This window comes from Mustela nigripes, chromosome 14 (genome assembly GCF_022355385.1).
Source record: "Mustela nigripes isolate SB6536 chromosome 14, MUSNIG.SB6536, whole genome shotgun sequence".
In the NCBI taxonomy this organism is placed as follows: domain Eukaryota; kingdom Metazoa; phylum Chordata; class Mammalia; order Carnivora; family Mustelidae; genus Mustela; species Mustela nigripes.
The window spans coordinates 105,116,604-105,144,490 of NC_081570.1; the positions used below are offsets into that span (position 1 = coordinate 105,116,604).

The following is a 27,887-nucleotide window of genomic DNA, read 5'->3' on the forward strand; positions in this document are numbered from 1 at the left end:
GGGAACTGCAGGCCGGCGCGAGACGACCGTGATTTGGCCTTGGCGCGAGCTTTGCCTCCCTGCTTTCCGCGTCCTGACATTACGGCCAAATTGCAGTTACAGCTTCTTATTCAAGGAGAAGGAAGTGGAAAGGATAACCAATTTGGTGTAATTTATAAGAGCTACCGGGAGGGGTAAAGGGAAGTAGCCCAGTGAAACAGCCAATAGGAAGGCGGAAAGCAGCCTCTTCGTTTGAATCCTGCACTACGAGGAAATGACGGATTTCGTAAGTACCTACCAATCGCTGGGAGCCACATTAAAGCCCCTTATTTGCATGCCAGGACTTTTAAAGAAAGAAGGCTTTCGGACCAAACGCTGTTTTGTTTTGCCTTTTACTGAATGGGGATTTTCTTGTTTCCAGTTTAGAGAAGGGCGGGGGTCGTTTTCTCCGCCGCCCCCTCCCCCTTCACAGTTAGAGCTAGAAGAACAATCATAAGAAGGACCCACAGGGTCTCCAGAGAGCCTTCAGCAAATTGCTCCCACTCGAGGATACGGATTCTGAATCTGATTATCCCCTTGAGCTTTAAGTTATCCTCAAGTCTCGCCTTTTCTGTCTTCACAGCCAGACTTCCAAAAGAATATGTTACTAAGGCCGTCCGCTTTCTCTGCAATGGAATAGTGGCCTTTGGTGTGGTTTCGCCTCCTCCCCCCCCCCACCCCGCCCCCAGCCGCCTACGCTCTTCCGAATCCACGTAACCAAGGACTGGACATCTGTCTTCCTGCTCTTGACCTCCAGGAGGCAACCGATACCGCCTTGAAACTTGCTGCCTTGGCTTTCAAAATGTCTTCCGATTTCCCTCCTCCTGCTCCTTTTTCTCTGCCCGTCCCTACAATCCGGTGTCCGTCTGGGCTCTGCCTCCTACCCAACACCTGCCTCCACCCTTCACTCTTCCCGGGGAGTCTTCCCACTTCCATGCTTTCAATTATAGACATCCAGATTTGTCCCGGAAGCTTAGACCCTGACCCCAAACTGCTTACCGGGTACTTCAGCCCATTTGTCCCAACAGTTCGAACTCTCCAAAAGGCCCCAGTCGCCTCTGTTTGCTCTTTCTCTGAATACAACCTAAGCCAGTGTCTTCCTTTATCTGCATCTCAACAGTACATCCGGTCACTTCCCTAACATCTCTTCAGCCTTTTCGCCGTGCTCTTGTCTGCCTCCCCACTGCTCGCTTAGACTTCAGCAACAGCCCAGCAGATTTGTTTTCCTTCATCCTCCAGACGCCTTCTAGAGAAATCTTTACTGAGAATCTTGTTTCCTTCTTCTCAGCTTCCCACCCTGGAGTGTTCTACACCTCTCACCACCATTTGCATTCTAGAATGCTACAAAAAATAGACAGGGCACCTGGGTGGCTCAGTGGGTTAAGACTCTGCTTTCGGCTCAGGTCATGATCTCAGGGTCCTGGGATCGAGTTCTGCATGGGGCTCCCTGCTTGGCAGGGAGCCTGCTTCCTCCTTTCTCTCTTTGCCTACCTCTCTGCCCTGCCTACTTGTGATCTCTCTCTGTCAAATAAATAAAATCTTTTTTAAAAAAAAAAAAAAAGAATACACTTAAACCCTCTTCCTTGAGCCCATTTCAGATGTTTTCTCTTTCATCCTCACCTTTATTGAACTGACCTTTATCAAGTACCTGCAAGGCAAAGGGGATAAAGATAGCTGAAACTGGAAAATAGAGGAAATTTAAACTCTGGAAGTTAAAATCAACTATTTGTAGAGATTATCTCTGGTAAGAATACTGGTGTAGATTTGTGAAACACCCATGTCCAATCAAAGGTTTTTTCAATAGCAGAATGTACCCGAAGGTGATTCTAACCCCATCAGCTGTATCACGGTAGAAGATGCATGTATTAATAGAAAGAGGTGGTCCACACAGAGTCTCAACAGGGCAATCACAGTAGGAATGTGTTGTTCTTCCAGCACTAAGAATGTATATTTATATGTCTGCTAGACACAAAGGTTTAGGCTATAACAGAAGGGTCCTTGGAAAAAGCTCAGCCTTTTCTCACAACCTGGGTGAAAGAGTTCTGACTGTCTCTCTTAGCTCAGATTCTAGGTTCAATTAACCACGTTCTGATTGTTCTACTTCAAGATACAAATATGAGACTGAGAAGGGGTGAGCCAGTTATGAGAAGATATATCACTGGAGGGTAATGACTTTGCATTCTAGACTATTCATAAGTTTCTTGTGTTGTTTTAGTAGTGTAAGTTCTCTCCCCAGTGAGCCAGTACCCTCTGGAAGTTCGGATCGTGTCAACTTTTCAGACCTATAGGGTCTGAACCCAGAGAGTGGGGACCCCACCACAACTCTGGCACCTTGAGAGGCCCTGCTTGAGGGGGCAGCTAACCTCCCCCTCTCTTTGACCTCTGGTCTCATTTTTACTTCTATGGCAGTGACCTGCTGCTATTAGGAAAGGTGAAGGGCAAAGAGATTTATACGGAACCTTATTGTGTGATAAGCTCTACGCTAGGGGCTACCTGTGACAATTGTTTGTGTCACAGATAAGGAAAGTGAGGCTCAGAGAAGTCAAAGCGCTTGCTGAAGGGGACACAGCCATTTACTGAGACATGATCTGAACTTGGGTCTGCCTGACTCAAAACCTGTGCTCTTCAGGGCATTCAAGCGGCCTCACTCACTAGGTGTCCAGCTGCAGGAGGCCACTTCACTTACACAGCCACCCTTTCTTCCTCTATTAAACAAAGGAAGAGAATGAGAGAAATTAGATTTAGTACATGAGATTCATCCAGCTATAAAACCTTATTAGATAAGTCTAGATAGGCCAATATCCTACAGATTATATGAGACTCAATTACTGTCTATCGCTCCCCAGAGCTCTTTGCCCAGCGCTCTTACTAGAGCTAGTAAAACAAGAAATAGAGCAGGCCATCCGTAAAAGTAGTGCAGCATCACAAACAGGCTGGCTCTTAGTTCCTTCAACAAAAAGGCAATTGGGATTTTTATTTTTTTTAAGTTTTTTTTTTTTTTTAAAGATTTATTTATTTGAGAGAGAGAGAAAGCACAAGCAGGGAGGAGAGGGAGAAACAGGCTCCCAAGCAGGCAACTGGTATTTTTAGACAGGGAACTGAGTTCCTTTCCAGGCAATCTAGTTAATCAAATATTTATTTTGTCTTCTGGCTCCATTCCACCATGTTCCTCTTCCTTCCCCTCTATAGCCGCCTTGCTCAGCACTACCCTCAGCCTCCTGCATACTGAGCGGCACACTGTTCGAGCAAGGCCTGAATGGCTAGAATGCTTTGTCCTCCTCTTGACCTGGCAGAACACTCCCCATCCTTCCGGGTTCAGATACCACCTGCTCCTTCATGAGGTCTTCCCTTCCCACACACACCGCCTCAGTGTGTACCCCCTCTCTGTTCATATCCTGCTGCTGGCACTTACCACTCTGTAAGGTGCTTTGACTTTGCTCTCACTTCCTTTCTGTGACCCTCAAGGGAGAGACCATGTCTTCTTTGAATCTGCATCCTTAGTTCCTTCTATACATGGCTCTATTATTAAATGTTTCCGGCATGAATAAATGGCATAACGCTCTTAGGGAATTAGCATCTTCTTTTCAAAAATCTTTCTCTTTACTCAACAACCACTCTCCAAATGCCAACTATAAACAGTACGTGGCGATAGCCAGAGTGATGGAAGATAGACCAAAAGCTCATCAATTACACAAAAATACATCCAACCATAATAGAGTTGTTAGAATAAATGACAACAAACGTAAAGAACCTAGTATGGAGCCTGGAACCCGAGAGGGCCCAAAACTGTATTAGGAGGCTGAAAAGGTTAACATCTGAGAGCCCATATTCTACAGCTTGACTCTGCATTGCTTTCCGGATCTGTGACTGTGGGCAAATTACCTCTCCTCTAAGGGTCTCTACTTCCTCACTGGTAGAGCAAAAGTAATAATAGTAGCTACTTCATGGGGTTAGAACAGTACCTAGCACCAACATTAACAGGGACATGCCTAAAATTCTTTGGACTGATTTATCATTTCAAAAATAAACATTAGGTTTATCAGATAACCTAGCAATTCCATTCCTGGATATACATAAACAAACAGAAATGAATGCATGCAACGAAGAGCACATACCAGAATGTGGTATATTTGTATCCTGCCATACTACGCAACAGTGAGAATGAGCAAATTACTGCCACACCATCAGAGACAATATTGGATGAAAGAATGCAAACACAAATGAATTCATGCTACGTGGCTCTTTTTATATGTAGTTAAAAATGGGCAAAACTAATCTATGGTGATAGATGTTAGAATAATGGTTACCTGTGGTGGGGTGGTATTGACTTCCCTGGAGCCTTCTAGGGTGCTGGAAATTTTCTGTATCTTGATATGGGTGTATTCATAAGGAGAATAAAACTGTATATTTATAAGTTCCTTATGTGTAAATTATACACCAATAAGCACAAATTAAGCTTTCCAAGAACAAATATTGAAGTAATCATCATGGAGGGAAAGTGAGTATTTTGCGGGACATCCCAATCCTCATGTCACAGATTAGTGTTTACTGTTTTTTTTGTTTTGTTTTCTTTAATTACACATGAGGTGGCCACCCAGGCGCCCCTCTCTTGGTGTTTAAAGCCTCTAAAAGTCTCAGTCTGGCCATGACAAACCTTCACTACATAATAGATATTATGATTATGTTTTTATTAGAAACAAAGACACTAAGCTTGCCCTATGGAGTTTGCAATTTACAAAGCTTTTACAAAGCTTTCGTTCACTTTTGCAACAGAAATAATGATGTCATCAGCTCTCTCTTCATACATTAGTTCACATATCCATCCAATACATTCAATTGAACACCCAGGTATGCCACTACTGACCTTGACATAACATATTTAGAACATAATGACTATAAGGGCAGGGGTGGCTCAGTTGGTTAAGTGTTATATCTCAGGGTCCAGAGATCAAGCCCCAAGTGAGGCCTGTGCTGGGCGTGGAGCCTGCTTAAGATTCTCTCCCTGTGCCCTTCTGCCCCACTCTCATGCTCGAAGAAAAAATAATAATAAAAATAATTTTTAAAAAGAACATAATGGATACATTTTCTCTGCCCAGATCTCTTCACATGGTTAGTTCCCCCTAGTCATTCAAATCTCTGTTTAAATCACCTCCTTCGCAAGGCCTTCTTCAAACACAGCCTCCCATCATTCCCCATCAGTCACTGGATTAGCAAGCAGCAAAGGGCTGACCAAAAACAACTCCTATAGATTCCATCTCTTTAGCAGTATTCTAATTGATCTACTTCTCTCTAGCCCATCTCCTTCCTTCACTCAGATTCTTTCACCAGATTACTGCCAACGGCTTTTCTATTCTTCCTATCCCTCTAATACATTCTTCACACGCTAGCCAGAGCTATTTAGGAGAAAATCGGATTCTCTCTCATCATATACTCTCTCCTGACATGATTCTACCACCCCTACCCACTTCCCCACCCACCTATCCCAAGATAACCTCATTCCGTCTTCAGTAACCCCTGCTTCAGATACCTTCTCAGATGCTAAAATCAGTAGACAAAAACTTAATAACAAGATAACACATAGATTCAAAGTATCACCCACAGTTACAAGTGGAAAAAGAATAAATTTATAATGATGAAAACTGAAATATACCAGTTTAATAAATGATCGGAATTATCACCAGCCATGACATGTCAAATTACATGCCCATTGGTATGGTTCACTGAAAAGGGCTCAATATCACTTCTCCAGTATTCCTGCCAAAAATGTGTATCCTGAGTCTGAATCCTAGAGAAATAATAGACAAACCCAAATTGAGGGATGTTACAAAGTAAATGGTCTGTACTCTCCAATAATGTCAAAGTCATAAAAGACAAAGACTAAGGAACTATTCCTGATTAACAAAAACCAAAGAGACATAGCAACTGAATACAACATGTGACCCCGAGATTGGATCCGGAACCAGAACATGTTTTTTTCATTTTATACAAAAGAGATATTAGTGGGGAAATTAACAAATTTTGAGTAAGATCTGTATATTAGATAAAAGTACGGTATCAATGTCAATTTCCAGGGTTTGACAATTATATTGTAGCTATGTGAGAAAATGTCTTTTTTTTTTTTTTTTTTTTTTTTAACTAAATACACATCAGTAAATACAAGAGTTCTCCAGAGACAGGCGCCTGGGTGACTCAGTGGGTTAAGTGTCCAACTCTTGATTTCGGCTCAGGTCGTGATCTCAGGGTTGTGAAATCAAGCCCCACGATACCCCCTGCACTGGACGTGGAGTCTGCTTAAGATTCTCTCTCCCTCTCCTTCTGCCTTCCCCTCACTTAAAAAAAGCAGGGAGGGGGAGCTCTCCAGAGAAACAGACTCATAGGATATATAAATATATTTGTATATAGGTATATATATGGAGAGAGAAGGATTTATTATAAGGAATTGGCTCACATGATTATGGAGGCTGACAAGTCTCAAGATTTGGCAGATGGGTCAGCAAGCTGGAAACCTGGGAGAGCTGATGAAGGCCTGCAAACAAGGAGAATCAATGCTGCTGTTCCCATCCGAGGGCCAGTAGGCTGGAGACCCAGGAAGAGTCAATGTTTCAGTCTGAGTCCCAAAGCAGGAAAAAAGCCATAGTCCCAAGTCAAAGGCATTCAGGCAGGAAAGAACTCCTCTCTTTCTCAAAGAGGACCAGCCTTTTTGTTCTATATTCAGGCCTTTGACTGATTGATGAGGCCCATCCATATCAGGAAGGCAATCTGTTTTGCCCATTTAAATGTTAATCTCACCCCCCCAAACCCAGAATAATGTTTGACCAAATATCTGGGCACACTATAGCCCAATCAAGTTGACACATAAAATTAACCATCACAGCTGCTTAGAGGTAAGTGGGGCTTTATCTCTGAAACTTATTCTCAGATGGTTCAGAAAAAAATTATTTATGTGTAAATAAATACATAGAAATAAAGCAAACATAATGAAATGTTAATATTTGGATAATCTGAGTATCAGAGGAGGGATTATGTATTGGAGACACTCCATTTTTCACCCGTGTTGCAGAATACCTCAGTTCAGTCTGTCTCCTGTGTGTTTCTTCCCTGTGAGTCTCCTCTACTGGTCACATAAAACACCTCACTTCTAAATGTGTGGTTTTCCCCCAACACTAAACAATCTTCCACAACTCCAGCTGGGTGGCCTACAATTTAATTCATTTCTGACACCGATCCACCCAGGGACAATATCACATCCCGCAGGTTACAGGGCTCAGTCCCACAGGACTATCCCCCACCCACACACACATACACTTCAGACACCAGCTGTAAGCCCAGGCTGTCTGTCACCCGTCCTCCTGACCAACTGACTATAAATTAGGGTTCCAATGTTCCCCTCCTTTGGGTTCTAATAATTTGCTAGAGCAGCTTACACACCTCACGAAAACATTTTACTTACATTTACCAGTTTATTACAAAAGGATATGATAAAGGATACGGAAGAACACCCAGATGGAAGAGAAAGGGCGAGGTATGTGGGACGGGGCTCTCCTACAGGCCGCTCTCCCAGTACCTACATATGCTCGCCAGCCCAGAAACTGCCCAAGCTCCATACTTCTGGGATCTTATGGAAAATTTATCACATCGGCACTTCATCTTCAGCCCCTCTCCCTTCTCAAGAGAACGGGAGTGGGACTGGAAATTCCAAGCTTCTAATCATGACCTGGTCTTTCTGGAGACCACCCCTCAGGCAGGATCCCCCCTCAGAGTTGCCTTATTAGAACAAAAGATACTCCTATCACCCATGAAGTTGCAAGGGTTACAGGAGCACTGTGTCAGCAACTGGGGTCAAAGACCAATACTAGAACAAGAGTTGCTTCCAGTTAGGATCTTACAAGGTTTTTAGGAGTTTTATGCCAGGAACCTGGGCCAGGTACCAATATATATATTTTTTATTTTATATATATATAAATATATATATATATATATTTATATAATTATATATATTTTAGTATCTCACAGGTATATATAGGAATTATTTGTATCATTTTGGGGATTTCTATAACTCTGAAAGTACTTCAGAAGGAAAAGTTAATAATAAAATACACACACATAGAACCATATATCCAGCTTGCTATCTCTTCTAGAATGCCATAAAGACACTTCAGACTCAAGCCCAAAACTGAACTGGGCGCCGAATCTTCCCCTTCTCCACCCTTCAAACCGGGTCTCCTTCCAGCATTCTGTATCCTACAGAACAAACGCCGTCCATCCGGATGTACAAGCCTGATAGTCATCCTTGACCCGTCCCCTCCCATAACTAACCTATCACCACATCCTGGGATTTTACCCTGCTAATATATGTATCTTGTAGTCACAACTTCTCTCCACTTTCACCTTCACCTCCACCACCACCACCATCCAAGTCATCATCATCTCTCACTGAGCCCGCTACAAATAACTCTGCAGCCAACCTCCCTGCCTTCACCCTTACCTCTCCGCCCATTCACATCACCTTTGCAAAATACAAATTTAAAGACAGCTTAATGCAATGCATGACCCTTGATTGGTTTCCCAAAAATAAAAAGTTATAAAGGACACTAATGAGACCACTGGGGAAATTTGCATGTCAGCTGTGTATGAGATAATAATATTGTATGAATGTTAAATGTCTTGCGTGTGGTAATGTTATTGTGGTTATGTAGGAAAAGGCCTTGTTTTCAGAAGATAGATGCTCGAGTTGATAGTAGTGCAATATAAAGATTTTTGCAACTAACTCCCAAATGACTGAGCAAAAATAACAATGATTTTATTATTGTTATTATAGACACAAAGTCAAAGAGAGACAAAGCCAGTCTGGTAAAATGTTGTCAGTGAATCTGGATGAAGCGTAAATAGGGAGCTCACTTTACTAATCTTGCAACTTTTCTGAAAGTTTTAAAAATTTTTTTAAAGGCTAGGAAAAAATATGTCATTATGTTCAATTTCTTGAGCGAGATAAAGATATTATGGTTATACAGGAGAATATACAGGTGATACATGTTGGTGTACTTGATGGTGAAATGCCTCTACTATCTGCAACTTATTTTCAAATTTGATAAGTATATTTTTAAAGTATACAGGTACTTGAATATATATTTATAGTACTTGAATATATATTTATAAGCATATACTATACATAAATGTAAAAAATATTGAAAAGTAGCTATTGCTTTGGATTCTATTTTTCTGCAGGTTTGACATTTTTCAAAATTAGAAGCTGGGGAAAATACTTGGGAATATATGGGAAAATAATCGATAACATATTAAAGATAAAAAATAAAGTACAAATTGAAAACTTACATATCATCTCGGAAAAAAGCTCATCCCGTTAAAGCCCTACTTAAAACCTTCACTAGCCTCCCACTGCTACCAGGATAAAGACAAAGCCACCTAACAAGGCCTACAAGGTCCAGTGTAGTCCAGCCCCTGCCTCTACCTACTCACTCACTCCCCATCATTATCCCTGCCCCTCCCTCCGCCCCCCTCCAGGCTCCGACTACACTTAACTAGACCCTAAGTAACCACTCCTCCAGAGTTCTCTCTCCAGGCCTTTGCGTTTGCGACTACCACAGCTTGACTATGAGGGAACTGAGACAGCGCTTTGGAGCTGTCTCTTCTAAACCGTTCTCCTAAAATCTCCTCTCTGAAGTTTCTTCTGCGCCCCAGGTCTGGCTGACATGATTCCTTAGCACCCTGTTCTCCGTCCCATCATAGCACTTAGCACACAATATTGTAACTGCCCGCTTGCTTGTTCATCCTCAGTGCTATCAAAAATTCTCGAGGACCAGACCAGCTTTATTTCCCAGTCTTCAGGACTGGTCTGCGCACAGTAATTATGTGTCCAGTAAATGTAACAGATTCCATTTTCTTGTATGTAAAGTAAAGGAGTTCAGCTCGATGGCAATAAAATGTATCAAATAACAGCAGTCCCAACTGAGCAGGAATTCCCGGATTTTTTCCAACTCTGCTTCACAACCTAAGACCACGAGTCGCCAAAGCTCATAGACTACAATTCCCGTTAGCCCTCGGGGCATCACGTGGGGCCTGCGCCCATGCCTTTGCCGCGTAGCCAGGACTCCATTTCCCAGCGTGCCTCAGGACGCGACGACAGCATTTGTCCGAGAACTTCGGGAGTCGGGTCCCTGAGCCACAACTGCGGTAGCCAAGGCTGAGCGGAAGGTAGAAAGGGCCCAGCCTGGGGTTTAAAGGGGACACTGGCTCAACCGCAAACCCCGAGTTGCGCGTACCCGGTCTTTGCAACCCCTGCACTCCCTGCTAAATGGGCCTGCTAAATGTGCCTTGCACTTCCTGCTAAATGTGCCTGTTCGCTGGCCCTTTCCGATCCTTCGTAGGCCCTCTGCTGCTGGCCAAATTCCCCCACGTCACACAGAGGGGAGGGTTGGTGTCTGGAGTTGAGGGGGGCACCCTGCAGGAGCGGAGTGCGGATGTGGGCGGTTTGGGGTGGGAAGCCCTGACCCTCACTGCTCTGGGCCTTGTCTCTGCGGTAGCCGATGCTGAGTGGGCAGCTGCTCCGGCGCCTGTTCTCCATGGCTGGTCGCGTCTGTTTGTCCCGGAGCAGCGCAGGACTGGGGACTATCGGTCCCGTCGAGGCAGCCATTCGCACGAAGTTGGAGCAGGCCCTGAACCCCGAGGTGCTGGAGCTGCGTAACGAGAGCGGCGGCCATGCGGTCCCACCAGGCAGCGAGACGCATTTCCGCGTGGCGGTGGTGAGCTCTCGCTTTGAGGGACTGAGCCCCTTACAACGGCACCGGCTGGTCCATGCTGCCCTGTCTGAGGAGCTGGCTGGGCCAGTCCACGCACTGGCCATACAGGCACGGACCCCGGCCCAGTGGAAGGAAAACCCTCAACTGGACATGAGCCCCCCTTGCTTGGGTGGGAACAAGAAAACTCGGGGAACCCCTTGAGCCCCAGGAGAGGGAAGACCAGGATGCTAATGGTTTGTGAATAAACTACGGGCTTTCTTCCGGTCAATACAGTCTGGTGTTTGTAAGGGATAGGATTCTTGGGCCCCATTCAGCCAGCATATATATATTCTCTGGAGATAGCAACTCATTTCAGATCAGAGCTTACCCAAGGAAAGAGTAGCCTCGGGTGATCGAGGAAGGGCTTCCCTGGGGGGAGTGACCTAATTGGATCTTTAAAGGAAAGTCTACTTAAACCGAAAAGGAGAGGAAAGATGTTACAAGTAGGGGGAAGAGCTCAAGCAAAGGCAGAGAAACTGAACGAGACAGTGACTTGCTTGGACAAGACAGGAGTTACAAATACATTTGAATTTCATACCAGGGAAATGTTTGCCTTTCTATCAGCCTGTCCATTTCCAAAAGGATTTGCCTTTTTTTCTCAGAAAAATCCTTACCAAAACAAAAACTAAAACACACTAAGGCAGTGCAAAGATGATATTACAAAAAATGGATATAGAAGGAGAAAACTTCATATATAGCCCTTTTCTTTAGGAGTCTTTTAAAGTTGTATTTCTGAGGGGAGCTAAAGTGATGTCCAGATAAACAACTTTAATGACCTCAATGTGGTAATAGACTCTAGATACTAAAGAAAAAGATGAACATAAATCTTGATCATTTTGAGCTATAGTTTAGACTGCATCTGGTTGGACAATAGGAAGTCAGAGTTTTGAGGAAGGGCATACCACAGAGCATTCTGGGGCAGAGTGACCTGGCAGTGATGTGTAAGTGAATTGGCATAGGAGATGAGAGGCACAGAGATCAACCAAGAGGGAAGGTGGGACCCTGACTTCAAGGTCAGCTGTAGGCATGGAAAGAAAAAAATCAGAAAATGGCTTGATTAGAACACAGCACAGACATAGCCATTTGGGATTTTAAGGATTTATTTCCTTTTTATTTTTCATCGTAATTTTTCATTTCATTTTTCACATCAACAGAGTTGAGTTTAGGGGGGTTCTCCAGGAGAGCAGGAGAGATGGATGTGCCCTTCAGAGGGCACAAGGAAGAAGGCTGCGTCCAGCAAATGAAGGGTAAGGAAAGGGGGTACACACTTGTACACTGGGCACTGGAGAAGGTGGTCCTTTGAGCACAGACACCAAAGAGTTAAACAGTCCCCACCTGGTTCAGTGTTACAAAATGGGGGGAGTGACCACAGCGTGGGGGCACCAGACGCAGCACGAGGAGGGTGAATTTGGATTTTCTTGTTGTTGTTTTCACTTTTTTCCTTTTAACTTTTTTTTTTTTTTAACATTTTACAAACAGCTAAAAACTACAACACGTCACAGCTACAGTGGGGGGAGGGGGAGCAGGAGGGCACCAAAGAAAGCAGCCACACAGTGGGGTGAGACAGGGCAGCTTAACTTACTGGGGCTATCATGTAGAAAGGGTGAAATGGGGAAACCGAGGCTTCTGGTCCCACATTAGGAGGTCCCTGGCTTATTGCCCAACCTCTTCCCACTTCAGAGGAGTTGCTAGGAGGGCCCCTGCTTTCTGCCCCTGCCCCAGCTCCTTGTGCTTTTTGATCTGCTGGTTTGACCCCATGCCTGGTTTCTTTCCCTCCCCTGCTACCCTGCTTGTGAGGGGACAGGTTGGGGGTGGGAGGGCAGCTGTGCAGTCCCTGTCTGTGCTATTGTGGGTAGAGCCTCTCACTCCAGAGGCCTGTGCTTCTTGAGAGGAGGTGAGGAGATGGACCTCGTCAGGTGCCCTTGGTCCGGCTAGACTGCAGGACTCATCCTTGCCTGACCTGGGACTCCTCCCTCCTAGGCCTGGCTCAGAAACAAGATTAGGGGAGGGACTATGGGAGGCAGGTAGTGTGTGTATCCACAGAGATCACTCTTGGCTTATATCTTAGGACAGTGACACCCTGCCCCATGGCACATACATACACATACGTGAAGTGCTACACACACAATCACATACACACAGGCCTGCTGAGCTGCCTCAGAACTTAATATATAAATAAATAAGAATCAGCTAATTTCATAAAACTCAGGCTCCTTACTTGTAGCCCAAATTGGGGGGTTGGGAGTGGAGGCCAGGGGGCTGAGGTTTATTGCTACTCCCCCAGCATCTGACAGCTGTGAGAGGGCACCTGAGGCCCTTCCAACTCTGAGAAGTTCTTTTGGTCCATGGACTACACAGAGCCCCAGCCCCCCGCCAGCCCACAACCACATGCCCATGGTTTCACCAGGGCCTAGGTAGAGGGGATGAGGGGGAGGGCAGGAGGCCTGTTCTGGACCCCCTAGAGCCGGGAAGAGCTAGGACCCCTCACTAACACTGGGGGAGAAGGGGGAGCCCGAGCCTTCTCCTGTGCAAAGTCAACGGGGGGAGGGGGTAGGAGGTGGGGAGGAGAGCTGCATCCCCAAATGGGGATGAAAGAGCCTTCCCTGTAGTTCCTGCCCACGGGGTCACACACATGCACACGCGCACGCGTACACACAAACACACGGCTAAGACATGGAACACAGGGGAGTGGGGAGTGAGGCTGCTTGGGCCGGGATGGCAGGGCAGGGAGGGAGAAGGAGCCGTTGGCCTCACAGTGTGCCTGCCACCCTCGAAAGCCCGGCGGCCCTCTCACTGCAGCACCTGCCCCCGGGTCTCAGGCAACTTCAGGGCCAGAGAGCTCCCGAGGGCAAGCGCAGCCGAGGCAAAGAGGATGGGGGCAGCCTTGGTGATTCCCACAAAGGATGTGAAGATGCTGATCCCCAGCACGGCCGCCAGTTTACAGAGGGCGTTCAGGAAGCCGAAAGCTGTGGTCCTGCTCCAAGTCCCCAGGGCAGTCCGAAGAGGAGATAACGAAGAGGCACGGGAGGATTTGTAGGGGATGGGCAAGTAGGTGGGAGGGCAATGGAGAGATGGCAGGTGGTGTCCAAGAAGGAGAGGAAGGATGGAAGGAGAGGTGAGGCATGGACATCAGGGAATAGAGATTGGGAGGCAAGGTGAAAAGAAGACCAAAAAATTTGGTTAATAGCTAAGACTTCAAGGAGCAAATACTAAAGTTAACAGCCCTTAGAGGAGAAACTCCATGGGAATGTGCATCCTTCTAACCCTAAAGATGATCTCCCATTTAGCCCACTTCCTTATCCCACCTCCCCCAAAACCGGCGGCCCTGCCCCCACGACACTCTGACTACCTCTTGTCCGAGGGGTAGAGTTCAACGGTCAACACGTCCAGCGCGTTCCAGGATGCAATGCTGACCCCCCCAAAAAGGCAGAGCAGGGCGATCATGGCTGACTCGCTGTTCCCAAAAGACAGGAAGAAGCAGGAGACACAGGACATCACGCTGGAGCCAGCTGGAGCCAGGAAAGGAGGGAACATGAACCCAGCCACAGTGATGCCCATCCACGACCCACCCCATGCCATCAACCAGACTTGAGGGTAGCCCAGGATGAGACTCTTCTTCCCCAAGGACTCAAAACGAAGGCTCCTCCCTCATCCCCAACCTCACTTATAATTCTCTTTCTACTAGTAACGTTGGTAACAACCATCTCTTCAATGACAGCTATAGGCCAGGGAGCCTGATCTTTACATGCATTGATCTAGTGCATCAGGCAAATACTGTCATCACCCCCATTTTGCAGACGAGACACCTGGGCTCAGAGAGGTGAAGTAACTTGCCCAAGGTAGGTGGCAGAGCTGAGATTCAAAACCCATAGCCTCCAAGCCTGCGTGCTCGCTATTCTGCCTACTCCTTTACCCCCCCAGAGAAGCTTCCACGCCAGGCCCCACCCCACCTCGCAGCCAAGACCTAAACAGAAGAGAGAACCTTCTCTGACTAAGCTTTTCCTTCAGAATCAGGGGAGAAGTGTGTTGACAGCCTCGCCCTGGGTCCCCGGCCCCCGAGTCAGTTCTGACACACCACCACCCACCAGCCCCCTTACCAAGCATCCGGAGCCTGCCAATCTTGTCCATAAGCAGGGCAGACACGATGTTCCCGGGAAGCACAGCCAGCGTCCCCAAGAAGCTGACAAAGTACACCATGTAGGCGCCTTCGCCGGTCCCTGTCACGTCCAGCGGGCAGCCCTCCTTGTTGTGCAGGAATGTACTGTTCACCAGACGGCTGTTCACAAACTTGTACTCAAACAGGTCTGGGGGCCAAGACCAAGGAAGGCAGGTGTCAGTGAAATGGGATAAGGAGGCTCAAGGCAGGGCTCAGGGCGCTGCCTTTGTGGGGTTAGTGGGGCAGGGTGGAGGGGGTCGTGGGGGGCAGGGCTCTCAAACTTGCTCAGGGCATTCATTATAAAATATCAAATGAGAGCACCTTGGCAACCAGGATTGTTCCTATGGTGCAGGAAATGACCACAGTCTATGAAACGGAACAGTGGTACCGGCTGTTTCCAAGTTATCTCACTAATAATCTTTGCTTCTTAGTCATTCCTTTTGTCTGCCCTAGCTGACTTTAAGCAGTAGTGGTGCTGTGGGTCTAGGAAAAATTCCTGAGCCAGATATTAAAAATCATTAGAAGTCCTTTCCATTATTTTTCCTTGCAAGGTGGGAAAAACTTACCCAGTACTCCATTAGAGGTGGGATCCTCAGTCTAGCTGACAAAGCAGCAGTTCATGTTTGAGAATCACTGTTTTAAAAACTGGACTAATGTGGGGTGGGGGGTCACTGAGTTAAGCAGCAGACCCTTGATTCCCACTCAGGTGGTGATTTCAGGATAGTGGGGTCGAGCCCTTCATGATGCTCCCTGCTTAGCAGGAACTCTGCTTAAAGCTCTTTCTCTTTCCCTCTGCCCCTCCCCGCCCCACCCCTCAAATAAATGTTTAAAAACAAAACAAAAATAAATACAAAACAGGGCGCCTGGGTGGCTCAGTTGGTTAAGCAATTGCCCTCAGGTCAGATCATGATCCTGGAGTCCCAGGACCGAGTCCCACATCTGGATCCCTGCTCAGCAGGGAGTCTGCTTCTCCCTGTGCCCCTCCCCACCCATGCTCTTTCTCTCATTCTCTCTCTTTCAAATAAATAAATAAAATCTCTTTTTTGAAAGGATTTTATTTATTATTTATTTGACACACACAGAGAGATATCATAGGTAGGCAGAGAGGCAGGCAGAGAGAGAAGGGGGGAAGCAGGCTCCCTGCTGAGCAGACAGCCCAACATGGTGCTTGATCCCAGGACCCTGAGACCATGACCTGAGCCAAAGACAGAGGCTTTAACCCACTGAGCCACCCAGGTGCCCCCACAAATAAATAAATAAAATCTTTAAAAAAAAAAACAAAACACCAAAAAACAGGCACTTAAAAAAAACACACACATAAAAAAACAGACTAATGCAATGATTTCCAAACTTTTACCCACCAAATATCCCTTTTATGATTTTTTTCCTGAAGACCCTGTTGGAATGAGTTTTGCCCTCTTCAAAAGTGCATTCATAACATCACACAGTTACTTGAATTCCAGCTCAAAGGCAAATAACTTTGATGTTTTTGCCAGGTAGTCTTAAAACAGAGAACGTTTACAACGTTTAATTACAGAGAATGTTCCATTTCCGTTCGATTTTTTGAATTCTTGGTAGTAGCTCACAGGCCTGCGTACCACCTTCCTGCAGGGCCTCACAGATCTCAGCTTGTGAACCCTGAGCTAAGGAATGAGCAAGGCTCCTTCTCCCCCCTTCAGGGTCCACCCAGACCTTTGGTCTGACAGCCACCGGCCACACCACCTTACCAGTGTTATAGAACACAGTGTTGATGAACGTGCAGTTGCGGAAGAATGTGTTGCTCGAAGTGACATCCTCGAAATAACACTCCTCAAACAAGGAATCCTCAAAGGACACTGACTTCAGACGCAGCCCGATGAACCTGGAAGGCCAGGATGATGAGACATACTTTCCCCTCATCCTCATACCCTCCTCCAAGACTCATTCCTTGGAAGTGAGGAGAAACCCCAGGTATTTACCCCCCAAACACCCTGTCTCCGAACTCCCAGGCTCATACAAGAGGTAGAAAGGACAGGGATGAAGTGACATGGAAAGCTCCCCATGTACTTGTCATTGAAGTACTGTCCCCCACGGTGGATCTGATTCTCCAGCGTGAAATTAAAGGTCACGTGCTCCACACGCTCCCCAGAGAACAACTTGGTCCGGGCTGCGTAGTCCACTGCCTGGAGATGGCGGATCATATCAGGAAACCAGACAGTCAGGCCGTAGTAGCTGGAAAGTCAAGGACGATGGAATCAGACAAGGCTCAGGATTAGGACCAAAGGGTCCAGAAATGAGGGGGGAGAGTCAGGACCTTGCTCACCTCTCTAGCCTCATCCCTCCCCCCTCCTCCCTTCACCAACTGCCCAGGGTCTGGGGGGATTTCACATTGGTCTACTCACCCACCGCACTCTTCTCTCCCATGCATCTGCTCTTCCCTCGGCCTGGAACAGTCTCCCCACCCCACCCCCAGCCTGTCTAACTTCCATCTGGTCTTCAGGACTCTGATCCCCACCGCCCCCACACACCCCCTCACCTGAATGACATGGTGAACCACACGCCCATCATCATCAGAGTGATGCGTCGATATTCGGGACCAAAACAGGAGAGGAAATTGCCCCAAACCTAGGTGGAACAAAAGAGTCAGACAGAGGCTGCACTAACTTCTAGTACCCCCAGGTCCCCCCTTCTCCAACTCAACCCCTTCCCTTCAGGTCACCCACCATCCCCACACACAGGCTCCAGCCCTGCCTTCACCGCCACCTCTCCCGCTCCCTTCTCTCTCTTCACGGAACCATCCCTCGTTACCTGCCCCCCCAGGCTCAGGGCCCGGACCCCCCAGCGCTGGTACCAAGTCCCCGTGTCTGACTGGATTTCGATCAACTCATCCTCCTGATGAATCGTCTTAATGTGGGTTACCTGGGGTCAAGAGAGGGGGTTAGCCATCATATAGTCTCTATTTCCCAACCCCATTCTGGAGCCTCGGTTTCTCCTCCGGGAGCAAAATGCAAGCAGGGGGCGGGGGACAGACGTACCACGATACCCCAAGAGATGACATCGAGGGAGGGTATGGGGTATGGTTGGAGAGGTCAGGGAAGGTAGAGAGGGGCTGGTGGGGCTGGGACCGGAGTGCTATGGAGGATCATGGGGAGGGCTGTGGCTTACAGAGAAGACTCGCTCAGGATGGCCCTTGGCTCGCATGTTGGTGTCATGAACCTGCTTCAGCACCATCCAGGCCTCATCATGCTTCCCGTTCTAGAGCCACAGACACAGTTCCCATATCTGGGTTAGCTCCTGCCTGAGCCAGGGCAACAGGCCCCCTCCCTGTGGCTTCTCTAGTCCCAAGATACAAAAAGACTCCCCCCCACTACCTCCAACCTCTGGGCACAGACATCACCTGCTCTGAATGAGGCCCAAGAAGGGATACGGCAAAATATAATTGGACTTGGGCCATAGCAGGGGGAGTCCCGGAGACAGATACAACTACAGGTCCTAGGGATCCATGGGGACAATAAAAGAGAACTGAAAACAAGGGAATTGATGGTCAGAGGAAGAGCAGCTTCCTAACCCTGCTGGACCAAGAGCTACTTGGAGAGGGAAGAAGTAGAGGATGGGAACGTCTCTTGAACTCTAAAGTCGGGACCAGGCCCACTGCCCACAACATCTTAAGCCACTCCTGGGTGAGGAGGTACCCTCGTTTCTCTGTGCACAGAGACCACCCCCTACAGAGATACAGCGCCAAACAAAGGGAGCAAGCCAAAGTCCCCAGAAGTATGGACCCTGCGAGGGTCCCCCAAACCAAACCTACCGTGAGTGCTTGAACACAGAACCCCCTGCCTCCCCTCCCCCAGGCCACCCCCCGCCCCACTCACCTCCAGGAAGAAGCGGGGGCTCTCCGGCTGTGTGGTCAGTGCGCCAATGGCAAACACGGAAGGGAAGGCGCAAACAAGGACAAACACCCTCCAGCTGTGGAACTGGTAAGCAGACCCCATCTGAAAGCTCCACCCTGGCAGGGACAAGTCAGCATCAGCAGAGAGGCCTGAGGCTGGGGGGGCTCCCACCACCAGGCACCCAGGCGAAGAGGGAGACCCTGGGGCACGTTCCCTGGGGGCTGCTCACCGTAGTGGGGGATGATGGCCCAGGCCATGGCAGCGGCATACACTCCACCAATCATCCAAAACATGCAGAGCCAGCTCAAATGCTCCCCACGTTTCTCCTGGGCCAGAAACTCCGAGAAATAGGAGAAGACAATGGGGATGGACCCTCCAATCCTGGAGGGCATCGCAAGAACTGAGCATTAGAAAACAGCCCGTTCCTGATCCCTTGCCCCAGCGCTCTGCATCCCTGAGCGCCTTTCATCTGCCACACCTTAGTAAAAAGATTTCTCCCACAGTGCCCTGCATACTCCCTCCCCAGGAGCCAGGAACACCCATCCTGGGGACCCTGAGAGACAGGCAGGGAGGCCTCAGGGGCAGAGGAGGCGCAAACGTTGAATCTTGAAGATGACTGCAGAGTTGCACGAGGGAAGATAATTATGGACAAGAGGGGAAATGCCCAGAGGAGAAAGATGGGAAAAGAGTCTGAGGGCAGGCCTGTGGGGAGCAGGCCAAGGACAAGAGCTTGTGGCCCGGGCAATGAACACATGCTGGTACCTCAGGGAGTGTGGGAGTGTGATGGGTCAAGGCTTCCAAGTTCTGGCCGCCGTGGGTGTTAGCAAGGTCTTTTGTCAAATGCAGGAAATATGTCAGTAAGAAAAGGGATAACTCAAGGGTTCGCAGGCACCCAGGGCTAAGGCTGAGACCCACCAGGCCTCTTCATGAAGCCAGTCTCAGAATGGAATTAGAGGGTGGGTGGCAGACTGAGGAGTGCACCAGACAAGGGATGGTGTTCTGGACAGGCGGTAGATGGGTCCTGGACAGGGGGAAGAGGGCCTGAAGTTGGTAGGAGAAAGGAATTCATTCAACGCATACAGATTGGAGGGACATCTGGTATGCCGGCACTGTGTTGGGCTCTAGAAATACAACAGCGACCATGGACGGTCCTCCTTCAGGACTCCTCCAGGGGCTTAGGAAATGGCCACTCACCCAACCCCGGAAAGGAGGCGGCAGAAGAGGAAAGTGCCATAACCCTGGACGAAAGATGAGAAAAAGGCGAAGACGCTGTTGACCGAGAGCGAGATGAGCAGACACTGCCTCCGGCCCAGCCGATCAGCCAGACCTCCCCAGAGGAAGGCTCCCACCATCATGCCCAGGTAGACTATAAGGCCTGAAGGAGGGAAACAGAGGCAGTAGGGGTATGAGAGGACATGCTGCCTTTCTCGCACTTTGTGAGCATTAAGTGAGATAGAGCTGCAGCAGAATGGATTGAGGAGCTGGAGGACTTCTAGAATAGCTAAGTCTACCCAGAGATGAGAGCAAGTAAGAGAAGGTGAAATATGAGCGAAGATGGAAGGCCATCCCCGCAGGCCAGGGATTCAAAGGCAAGAAGGCAGACATGAGAGACCCAAGAATTCTTTCTTTCTCGCCCCACCCCCCCAACCCCTGCTCTCTCTTGCTTGCTCTCAGCTCTTGCTCTCTGTCTCTGTCTCTCTGTCCCTCTCTCTCTCTCTCTCTCACACACACACACCATCCCCATCTCTGGCTTGCCTGGAAGGAGCAATGGATTGTCCCACTCTCCCAAACCCTCCTAGGGTCACCTCTCCCCTCCCAGCCTTGATGCCCTCAAAGCAGCAGGAGGGGTCTCTCATGTACCTGGGAAAGCAGCTCCATTCCTTCTGTCCCCCCCCCCCCATGAAATCCCCCACACAGAACCTGTCTTTCACTCCTCCTAGCTCCAGGGCTTCTGGACCTAAAACTCTCCTGTTTCTTACTTCTTTCCTATATTCGGAGTTGGAGCTGATCTTAAAAATCATCTACTCCAAACTCTGCATTTTAGCCATGCTTCAGCCAAGCCCCAAGGAGTGGGGATCTGCCCAAGGTCTCATGGCAACTTGGGAGCAGGGCAAGAACGACAGATCCTTTGTGGGTGAGTCTGGGGAGTTTCCTCCCTCAGGGTTCACATCAGGAAGGGCCATTAGAGACCACTCACTGGCCCTTGAGCACTCCCAAGCCTGGCCAAGAGCAAGTATGACCCATCTTCTCTGGCTGAAGACAGGCCTAGGATTGTTCCCCTATCCTAGTCAGCCTAAACTGACTTCCCATCTAAACTAGGAAGTTTAGACACTGATTTGTTTCCCAGATCAGGGAAAGGGTCAAGTTGACAAAAGAGAAGTGTCCAAAGAAACATGGCCACCTCCTGGAGAACTAAGCAGACCACCACCCAAGCCCCAGCCCAGCACAAACGACCTCACTGTGACCCAGCCTCAAGAGTAGGGTGTGTGAGGGGAGAGTGTGCAGAGGAACTCCAAGCTCTCTGGGCACATCTTGGGACCAGGCTTCTAGGAGCCCAGTGGTAAGGACAGGGGTTCTCACGACCAGAGGTGTTTCTAGAGTTTGGGGCAGGACAGGGCTAGAGTGCCTCCCCAGTGTGTCTTACCTAGCATGCCTTTGTTGGAGTCTGACAGGCACATGTCTTTTTCAGCGCTGGGCAGCACAAAGCCCACCACAAAGACTTCGACACCATCAGCCATCAGTGCCAGGCCAAGCACGAAATAGAGTGTCCACTGGAAGCGGCCATGGCCACACTCCCGGAGGATGGCTTCATACTGCTGAGCTAGTTCTTCCCGTTCTTTCCGCCGTTGCGCCTCCCCCCGGCCACCAGGGGGGCCCTCCCCGTCACCCAAGCCCCCCCTCCCTCCAGCCAGGGGAGCCCCATCTGCCATCCGCTCGCCTTTGCCCCCAGACTCTGCCCGGGGGATGCCCTGATACTCCCCCTCATAGATCTCATCATCCTCATCGTGGCCCTCAGTGGCATCACTGGACGCACCACCTTCCTCCTCGTCCTGGGCCCCTTCCCCACGGTAATAGCCATCAGCAGGGGCAGGGAAGTCATCGTCATCGTCCTCCTCCTCAAAGCGGGAGTAGGATCTACGGGAATATTCATCCTGGACTCTGTCCAGGCCCTTCACCACCTTCTTGGCCGCATGCTTCTTGACTTCCTTGGCAATGTCTTTGGCCCCACGGATGAAAGCTGCCCGGTCTCTGAAGCCTTCTTCCATGATGTCTTTGGGAATACTTCACTATACCTCCTCCACTCCCTGCTCCTTATTCAGATTTTGTTCAAGGATTTGTGAAGTTAGAAAGCCTCCTTCCTCCAGGTACTTAGATGAAGTGTGTTCAAATATCTCTAGCCACGGAATGAGAAAATAGGAAAGTCTAGGAGGGGAAATGAGGGTGAGGAGTGCTGGCCAATTCAGTTGGATACATGGGGAAGGGAGATGGGGAGCAGGGGAATAGGAAGGGAGAGGGGAGCCAGGTTGTGGGGGCTAAGACGAAGAGCCAGGATAACTCAGGAAAGTCCGCCTACTTTTCTTCTAGAAGCTTCGGGAGATCTAGAAAATATAAAAGGGGGGGGGGGGGGGGGGGGGGTGAAGCGTAAAAGGGGAAAAAAGGCGGAAAGACCGCCCCCGTCAAACGGGGGGGCTGGGGGAGAACGAAAAAAGAAGGGGGGGGGGGGGGGGAGGAGGTTGTGAAGCCTAAGATGGTAAAGAAGGCCAAGATAGAGCTCCCATCAACCAGAGCCCCTCTGGGGCCATGTATTACAGATGGTCTCCTTGCTTCAAGCCCACGCTCAGTAAAAAGGGGTGATTTCCTGGACCAACTGTGGACCGTTCAGCATAAGGTCCCTTACTTTGACCTTGGAGATCAGCCCTATGAGATTTCTCTAGAGTCAGGGTCACCTAGAGCCCTCCTCTTGATCCCCTGTCCCACATAAAGATCAGATTTCTTGCTTTACCACCAACCTGCAAAGAACAAAACAGGAAATATGGGAAACCAGAATTCTTTATTCTAATCCGCTCTGGCTTTCTAACTTGGTGCAGAGCTTGGAAAGAATGTGTATACGGACCAAGTCCTCCCAACTGTTGACTTCAGTCACCTGAAGTGAGGCTTCTGTGCTCCTCCCCTCAAGTTCTATGTTTGTAGGCCTCACAGGGAAGGGTCTTCTCAGTGGGTAAAAGATGGGTTCCAGAGTTGGAGAGACTTAGGTTTGACTTTTTGGCTTCAACACTTACTAGTTAAGTGACCTCAGGCATAACTCTGAACACCCAAGCCTCAGTTTCCTCTTCCTTAAGAAGGGGAAAGAAAGGACTAAATGACACAATATGTGGAAGTTCCTTAGGATAGTACCCAGCACATACAAAGTGATGAATAAATACTAGTCATTACTCCTTGCAATGATGATAATATGGTGGGATCCTCTCCACTCCATCACGAGACCCCAGGACAAAAGCCACCCTGAATGTTCATGGAGAAAGCTGGTTTGGGGCAAAGCACACGACAGTTATATGACCTCAGTTGAAATCCCAGCTCTGCCATTTACTTTACTGACTGCTTTTGGGAAAATTATTTAATTTCCCTCAACCTCAGTGTCCTTATATTTAAACTGGGGATAATTTTATTTTTCTGAGTCCACAAGAGAATTCAACCTCATAGGAGATATTCTACAAATATTAGTTTCCCTCCTTCCTACTAGACTTAAAAAAAAAAAAATGTGAAGGAAGCAGGAAGCAGCAAGGGAAAAACTGAAGGTTGTACTTGGAGGTTGTTGTCCGGTATCCTCCCAAAACAGAGTCCAAAGACCCCTCTGTGTTCAAATTAATTCCAGCAGATGGGCCCACACTGTCTCTCTCCAGACAAACTAGGAAAGACTCAAAAAAGGGGAGACCTGGAACCTGAGGTCATGGAGAAAAGGCAATGTCTGGCTGCTGCCACTTTCCCTCAGGACATCATCCATGGCTCCTTCCCTGGTGTGGGCAGGAATAGAAATGGCTGACCAGATCTATACTTTTCCAGCATGGGGGTCTAATGTCCATAGCTGTGACTCTTTTCTCCAGGGCCTCCCTTCCTAACCTCCCTTAATCCTTTCTGCTCCTCCTCCAGGAGTCAAGGAAAAAGGAGTCCACAAATACCGTACTGCGTAGGAGGCCAGGAGAGAATGAAGGGGGCCTTGGGCCTCCCCCCAAAAAAGACATCCTCCAGAGGGAAGCACAGGAGAAACCCCTTTCCTTCACAGAAAAAGAGGAAGCAGGATGAGATTCTGATCAGAGAACATTCCCCTAAAAATATCCTGCCTCCTGCTCCCACCCATCTAGGGCCTTCCTTAAATGTCACACATGCATACAGAAGCTTGGGTAGAAGGGGTAAGTCACACTATGTGGCTCAGAGAGAAGCACTGACAAGCAGGGCCTTAGCCCCTTGGGCCTGATGAGAGCAGTGGACCACAATGACCAAAACCAGTGACCCCTAGGTCACCTTCTTTTCTTTGTGATTCAAGTCCCCAACCATCCCCCATGCAAGAGAGGGAAATGTGGAGTCCCCTCACTGCATGTCCATTTGCTTTCATCTCCTTTGATTTCCATCTAGGATCTCCCGCAACCCCCAAACCCTGAAGGAGATAGATGGACCCATCAGGAGCCACATCCTGTGTTTGTCAACACTAGTTACCCCAGAGAAGGTATATGGAGGGTAGGTAGATAAGGCCCCAGAGCCACATCCGGATATGATGGCTCAACAGTCAGCTCCCCCAGGGCCAATGAGCCCAGGAGGTCAGAGGGAGAGAAAGAAGAAAAATTCTTCCAGTTGGTGAGGAAGTGGTGCTATTTTTAGCCCCCAAAGCAGCACAGGGTGGCTAAGCCTGTGGGAGAGAGACAGGACTTGAAGAGGTGGATGTTATAGGAGACAAGATTCAGGGTTACACGTCCCTTTAAGGTTGGCTGGCTCCTCCTGACCGGAAAAAAATGGGCCCAGGAGATTTTACGCAGAACAGGGGAGGGGGGCTCCCGAGCAAAGGTTTCCCTTCTGGACGATAAGGAGAGGGTCCAGAAGCTCCCACCCCCCATCAAAATCCCTGACTTTGGGAGTCACCCGCATTCCCCAACCCTCCCTAGTCCAGGTGACAAGGTCATTAAGAAGCAGTCAGTTAAAACATCCACCAACCGGGGAGGCTGGGGGTAAGACAGGAGCGGGTGGGGGGGGGGGGGACAGGGCTGGAGCTCCCCTTCTTGTTACAGCTGGGTGACTGAGCCTCGGCTCCCACCCAAGATGCCCCAGGCTGCACCTCCCCTCCTTACATCCTATCCCAGGCTTAGGAAGATGGAGCATTCACAATTCGGAAGGGGAAAAAGATGAAGGCACAGCGGAGGAATACGGAGACGCTGGGCGGCAGGGAGAGACCTCCACAAGCACAGGCATAGAGACCGCCTCTACCGGCAATTGCAGCAATAGCCAACCCCCTAGCACCCCCCCCCCCCCTCTCCCCCCTGCTCCGGCGCAAAAGAGGAGCCCCCCGAACTGACCGAACCCCTTCCCCGCCTGCCCCCCCCCCCCCCCCCCCCCACCACCACCCTTAGTCCTACCTCTGGGCAAGTGCCCATCTCGCTCAACACCCCCCGCCCCCGCACTCGGGAGCAACGACCCAAAGCCCCCTCCATGCGCGCTTCAATCCCGGTGGTTTACCATCTTTCTACCCAGCATCTCCATTCTTCCTTTCTCTTCCCTCCCTCCTTCACCTGCCCTTCCTCCTCTGTCCCCACCTCCCCAACTCCAGGCAAGCCGACTGAGGCAGTGTCCATTCTCTGGCCCCAGCCAAGGTCACTTATCATTGCGGGGGGGTGGGGGGGCCGGAGGGTGTGCAAGGTGAGGAGGGCATTGGACTTTGAAGGAACGCTAGCCCACCTAACAAACCCCCCACCCCGTCCATATCTGAGAGGTAGTAGCGACTTGGCTAAGGTCGAGAAAAACACCCCTACTCCATATATGTATTCTGATCCTCACAGCCACTGAAATAAATATCCATTCAGACCACCACCAGCCCCCTCACCCCTAAAGTGGAGACGGTCAACCCCCCTCCCCACCCCACCCCCCACCCCCAGCAAAGCATCGGAGGATAAAATGGCTGCAAGGCAAAGCAAGGATGCTTCTGCCCCGGGTGGGGTGGAGGTAAGACACTGAGAGACGGGTCTCACCTGGCCGGGGCGCCCCGGGTAAGGGGAGTCCCGGGTGCGGGTGGGGGTCCCGGGCGCAGGGCTGGCGGCAGCGTCGACTGCTGCTCCGGGTACCAGGGGAAGCGGCAATGCAGACCTGCCCCCCCCCATACACGCTCCGGCCCCGCCTCCGCCCGCCTCCTCCCCCCCCCCCCACCCCCGGCGCCACTGAGCACCGGGAGAGACCATTGTTGGGGGGTGGGGAACGGCAGAAGAAAAAAGGAGGGGATGGCCTCAGGGCATCGGGGAGCAACGATGGAGGGGCTAAGGGGGTTGTCACAGACACAGCTAGAGAGGACACACAGCACTTCCCCAGCCCGCTCCTAATAAAAGATGAAAGGAACTAAGGAAGGAATAGTGATGTTAGGAAGACAAGTGGGCAGACAGAAAGGGAGGTGGGGAACAAGGCAGCCCCTTTCCCAGCGCCCCATTCCTAGTATGACACGACTCAGGAATTTCAGGGCTTCTCTCTGCCTCCAAAACACCTCCCTTCTTCCCCTTCTCCACTAATCCCAGCCATACCCTTTTCCCACGACCCTCTCCCCAGTCCGGAGTGCTCAGAATCCAAGTTTACCTGGCCGTTTTTGAGAAAGCAAGAATAGCAAGGTTTTTGATTCTGAACTGCCAGAGGTGAGACTCGTGGAGAGATCCCTGCCATCTTTTCCCAGAAACAGAAGCAGCCCTCATTAGTTATTTCCGGTGCAGACGTCCCCGTCCCCGTCCTCCCTTCAGCTGGTGGCGGCAGAGGTGAGTAGGGGAAGAAGTTGAGGGCGATTTACAGGCCTAACCAACTAGACATTAACCCTTCTATTTATTTGCTCCAATGACTTCAGAAGGGACTCCTTTGACGCCCCATCCCATTCCTTTTACCACACGTGTACACACACACACACGCACAGTTCTGCTCTGGGGGCAGGAGATCCAAGACATACCCCTTAGTGACCAACCCTGCTCCAGAAGCGAGGGGAGCCCTGTGGTTTGGGGATATGCATACTGAATGTCTATTCTAAGAGGTGAGGGCTTAGGATATTCTGGACAGAGCACTGACCAGAGGCTCCCACCTGAGTTCTCACTTCGGTAAGCTGTGGGCTCTTGCTCAGGTTCTCTGCTTCTGGGAACCTCAGTTTCCTCATCTGGAAAATGGTGCGCTTGGCACCCTTTCCAATCTAGCAGTGTGTGATTCTACTTTACCAAACAAACATGGCAGTTTCAGAAGATGGGAATATGGTGGATGGAGAGGCCTAGCCGGCTGCGCCCTGAGAGAGCACTAGGAAGGATTTACAGTGTTGAATGTACCACTAACAAGAATGTCCATCTAAAAACAAGAAACCAGTTCAAAAGTCAGAGTGTTTATTTCAGATCAAAGAATTACAATCCAGGGTACATTGATTTCGGTTGAAACCCAGACAGTGTCCCAGTTACAGGAGGTGGACTCCAAGTTTTTATTGGGGGGAAAAGGAAGATTAGATAAGTTGCTTTTATTTTTTTTTTAAAGATCTTATTTATTTATTTATTTGTCAGAGAGAGAGAGCGAGAGCGCACAAGCCGGGGGAAGGACAGGCAGAGGGAGAAGCAGGTTCCCCACTGAGCAGGGACTTGATCCCATGATCCCAGGACCTCAGGATCATGACCTGAGCTGGAGGTAGAGGCTTAACTGGCTGAGCCACCCAGCGCCCCTGGACTTCAAAACTACATCTTGGAAGTACTTGATTGTGCCAGTGAAGTTTACAATCAACTGAAATATGAAGCATAATGTAGCAGTATTAATTTACCATGAGAAATTTTACTGTTGCTCAGA

The 27,887-nt window shown here is 49.2% G+C and overlaps 2 protein-coding genes across 2 annotated transcripts; one reads left to right on the plus strand and one right to left on the minus strand.

Moving 5' to 3' along the window:
- Positions 1-10,119: 10,119 nt before the first annotated feature.
- Positions 10,120-11,043, plus strand: BOLA1 (bolA family member 1). Its single transcript, XM_059374448.1, has 2 exons — positions 10,120-10,230; positions 10,560-11,043. Exon 2 carries the CDS (start codon positions 10,563-10,565, stop codon positions 10,974-10,976), a length of 414 nt encoding a protein of 137 aa, XP_059230431.1. The 5' UTR covers positions 10,120-10,230; positions 10,560-10,562; the 3' UTR covers positions 10,977-11,043.
- An 853-nt stretch (positions 11,044-11,896) lies between these two features.
- SV2A (synaptic vesicle glycoprotein 2A) lies at positions 11,897-26,162 on the minus strand. Its single transcript, XM_059376009.1, has 13 exons — positions 26,072-26,162; positions 21,484-22,438; positions 20,034-20,214; positions 19,069-19,220; positions 18,822-18,955; positions 18,115-18,204; positions 17,758-17,868; positions 17,486-17,574; positions 17,017-17,181; positions 16,698-16,831; positions 14,912-15,118; positions 14,164-14,323; positions 11,897-13,788 (listed from the first exon to the last, which is right to left on the minus strand). The coding sequence occupies exons 2-13, from the start codon at positions 22,103-22,105 to the stop codon at positions 13,605-13,607; spliced, it is 2,229 nt and encodes a 742-aa protein (XP_059231992.1). The 5' UTR covers positions 22,106-22,438; positions 26,072-26,162; the 3' UTR covers positions 11,897-13,604.
- Between the last annotated feature and the right edge of the window lie 1,725 nt (positions 26,163-27,887).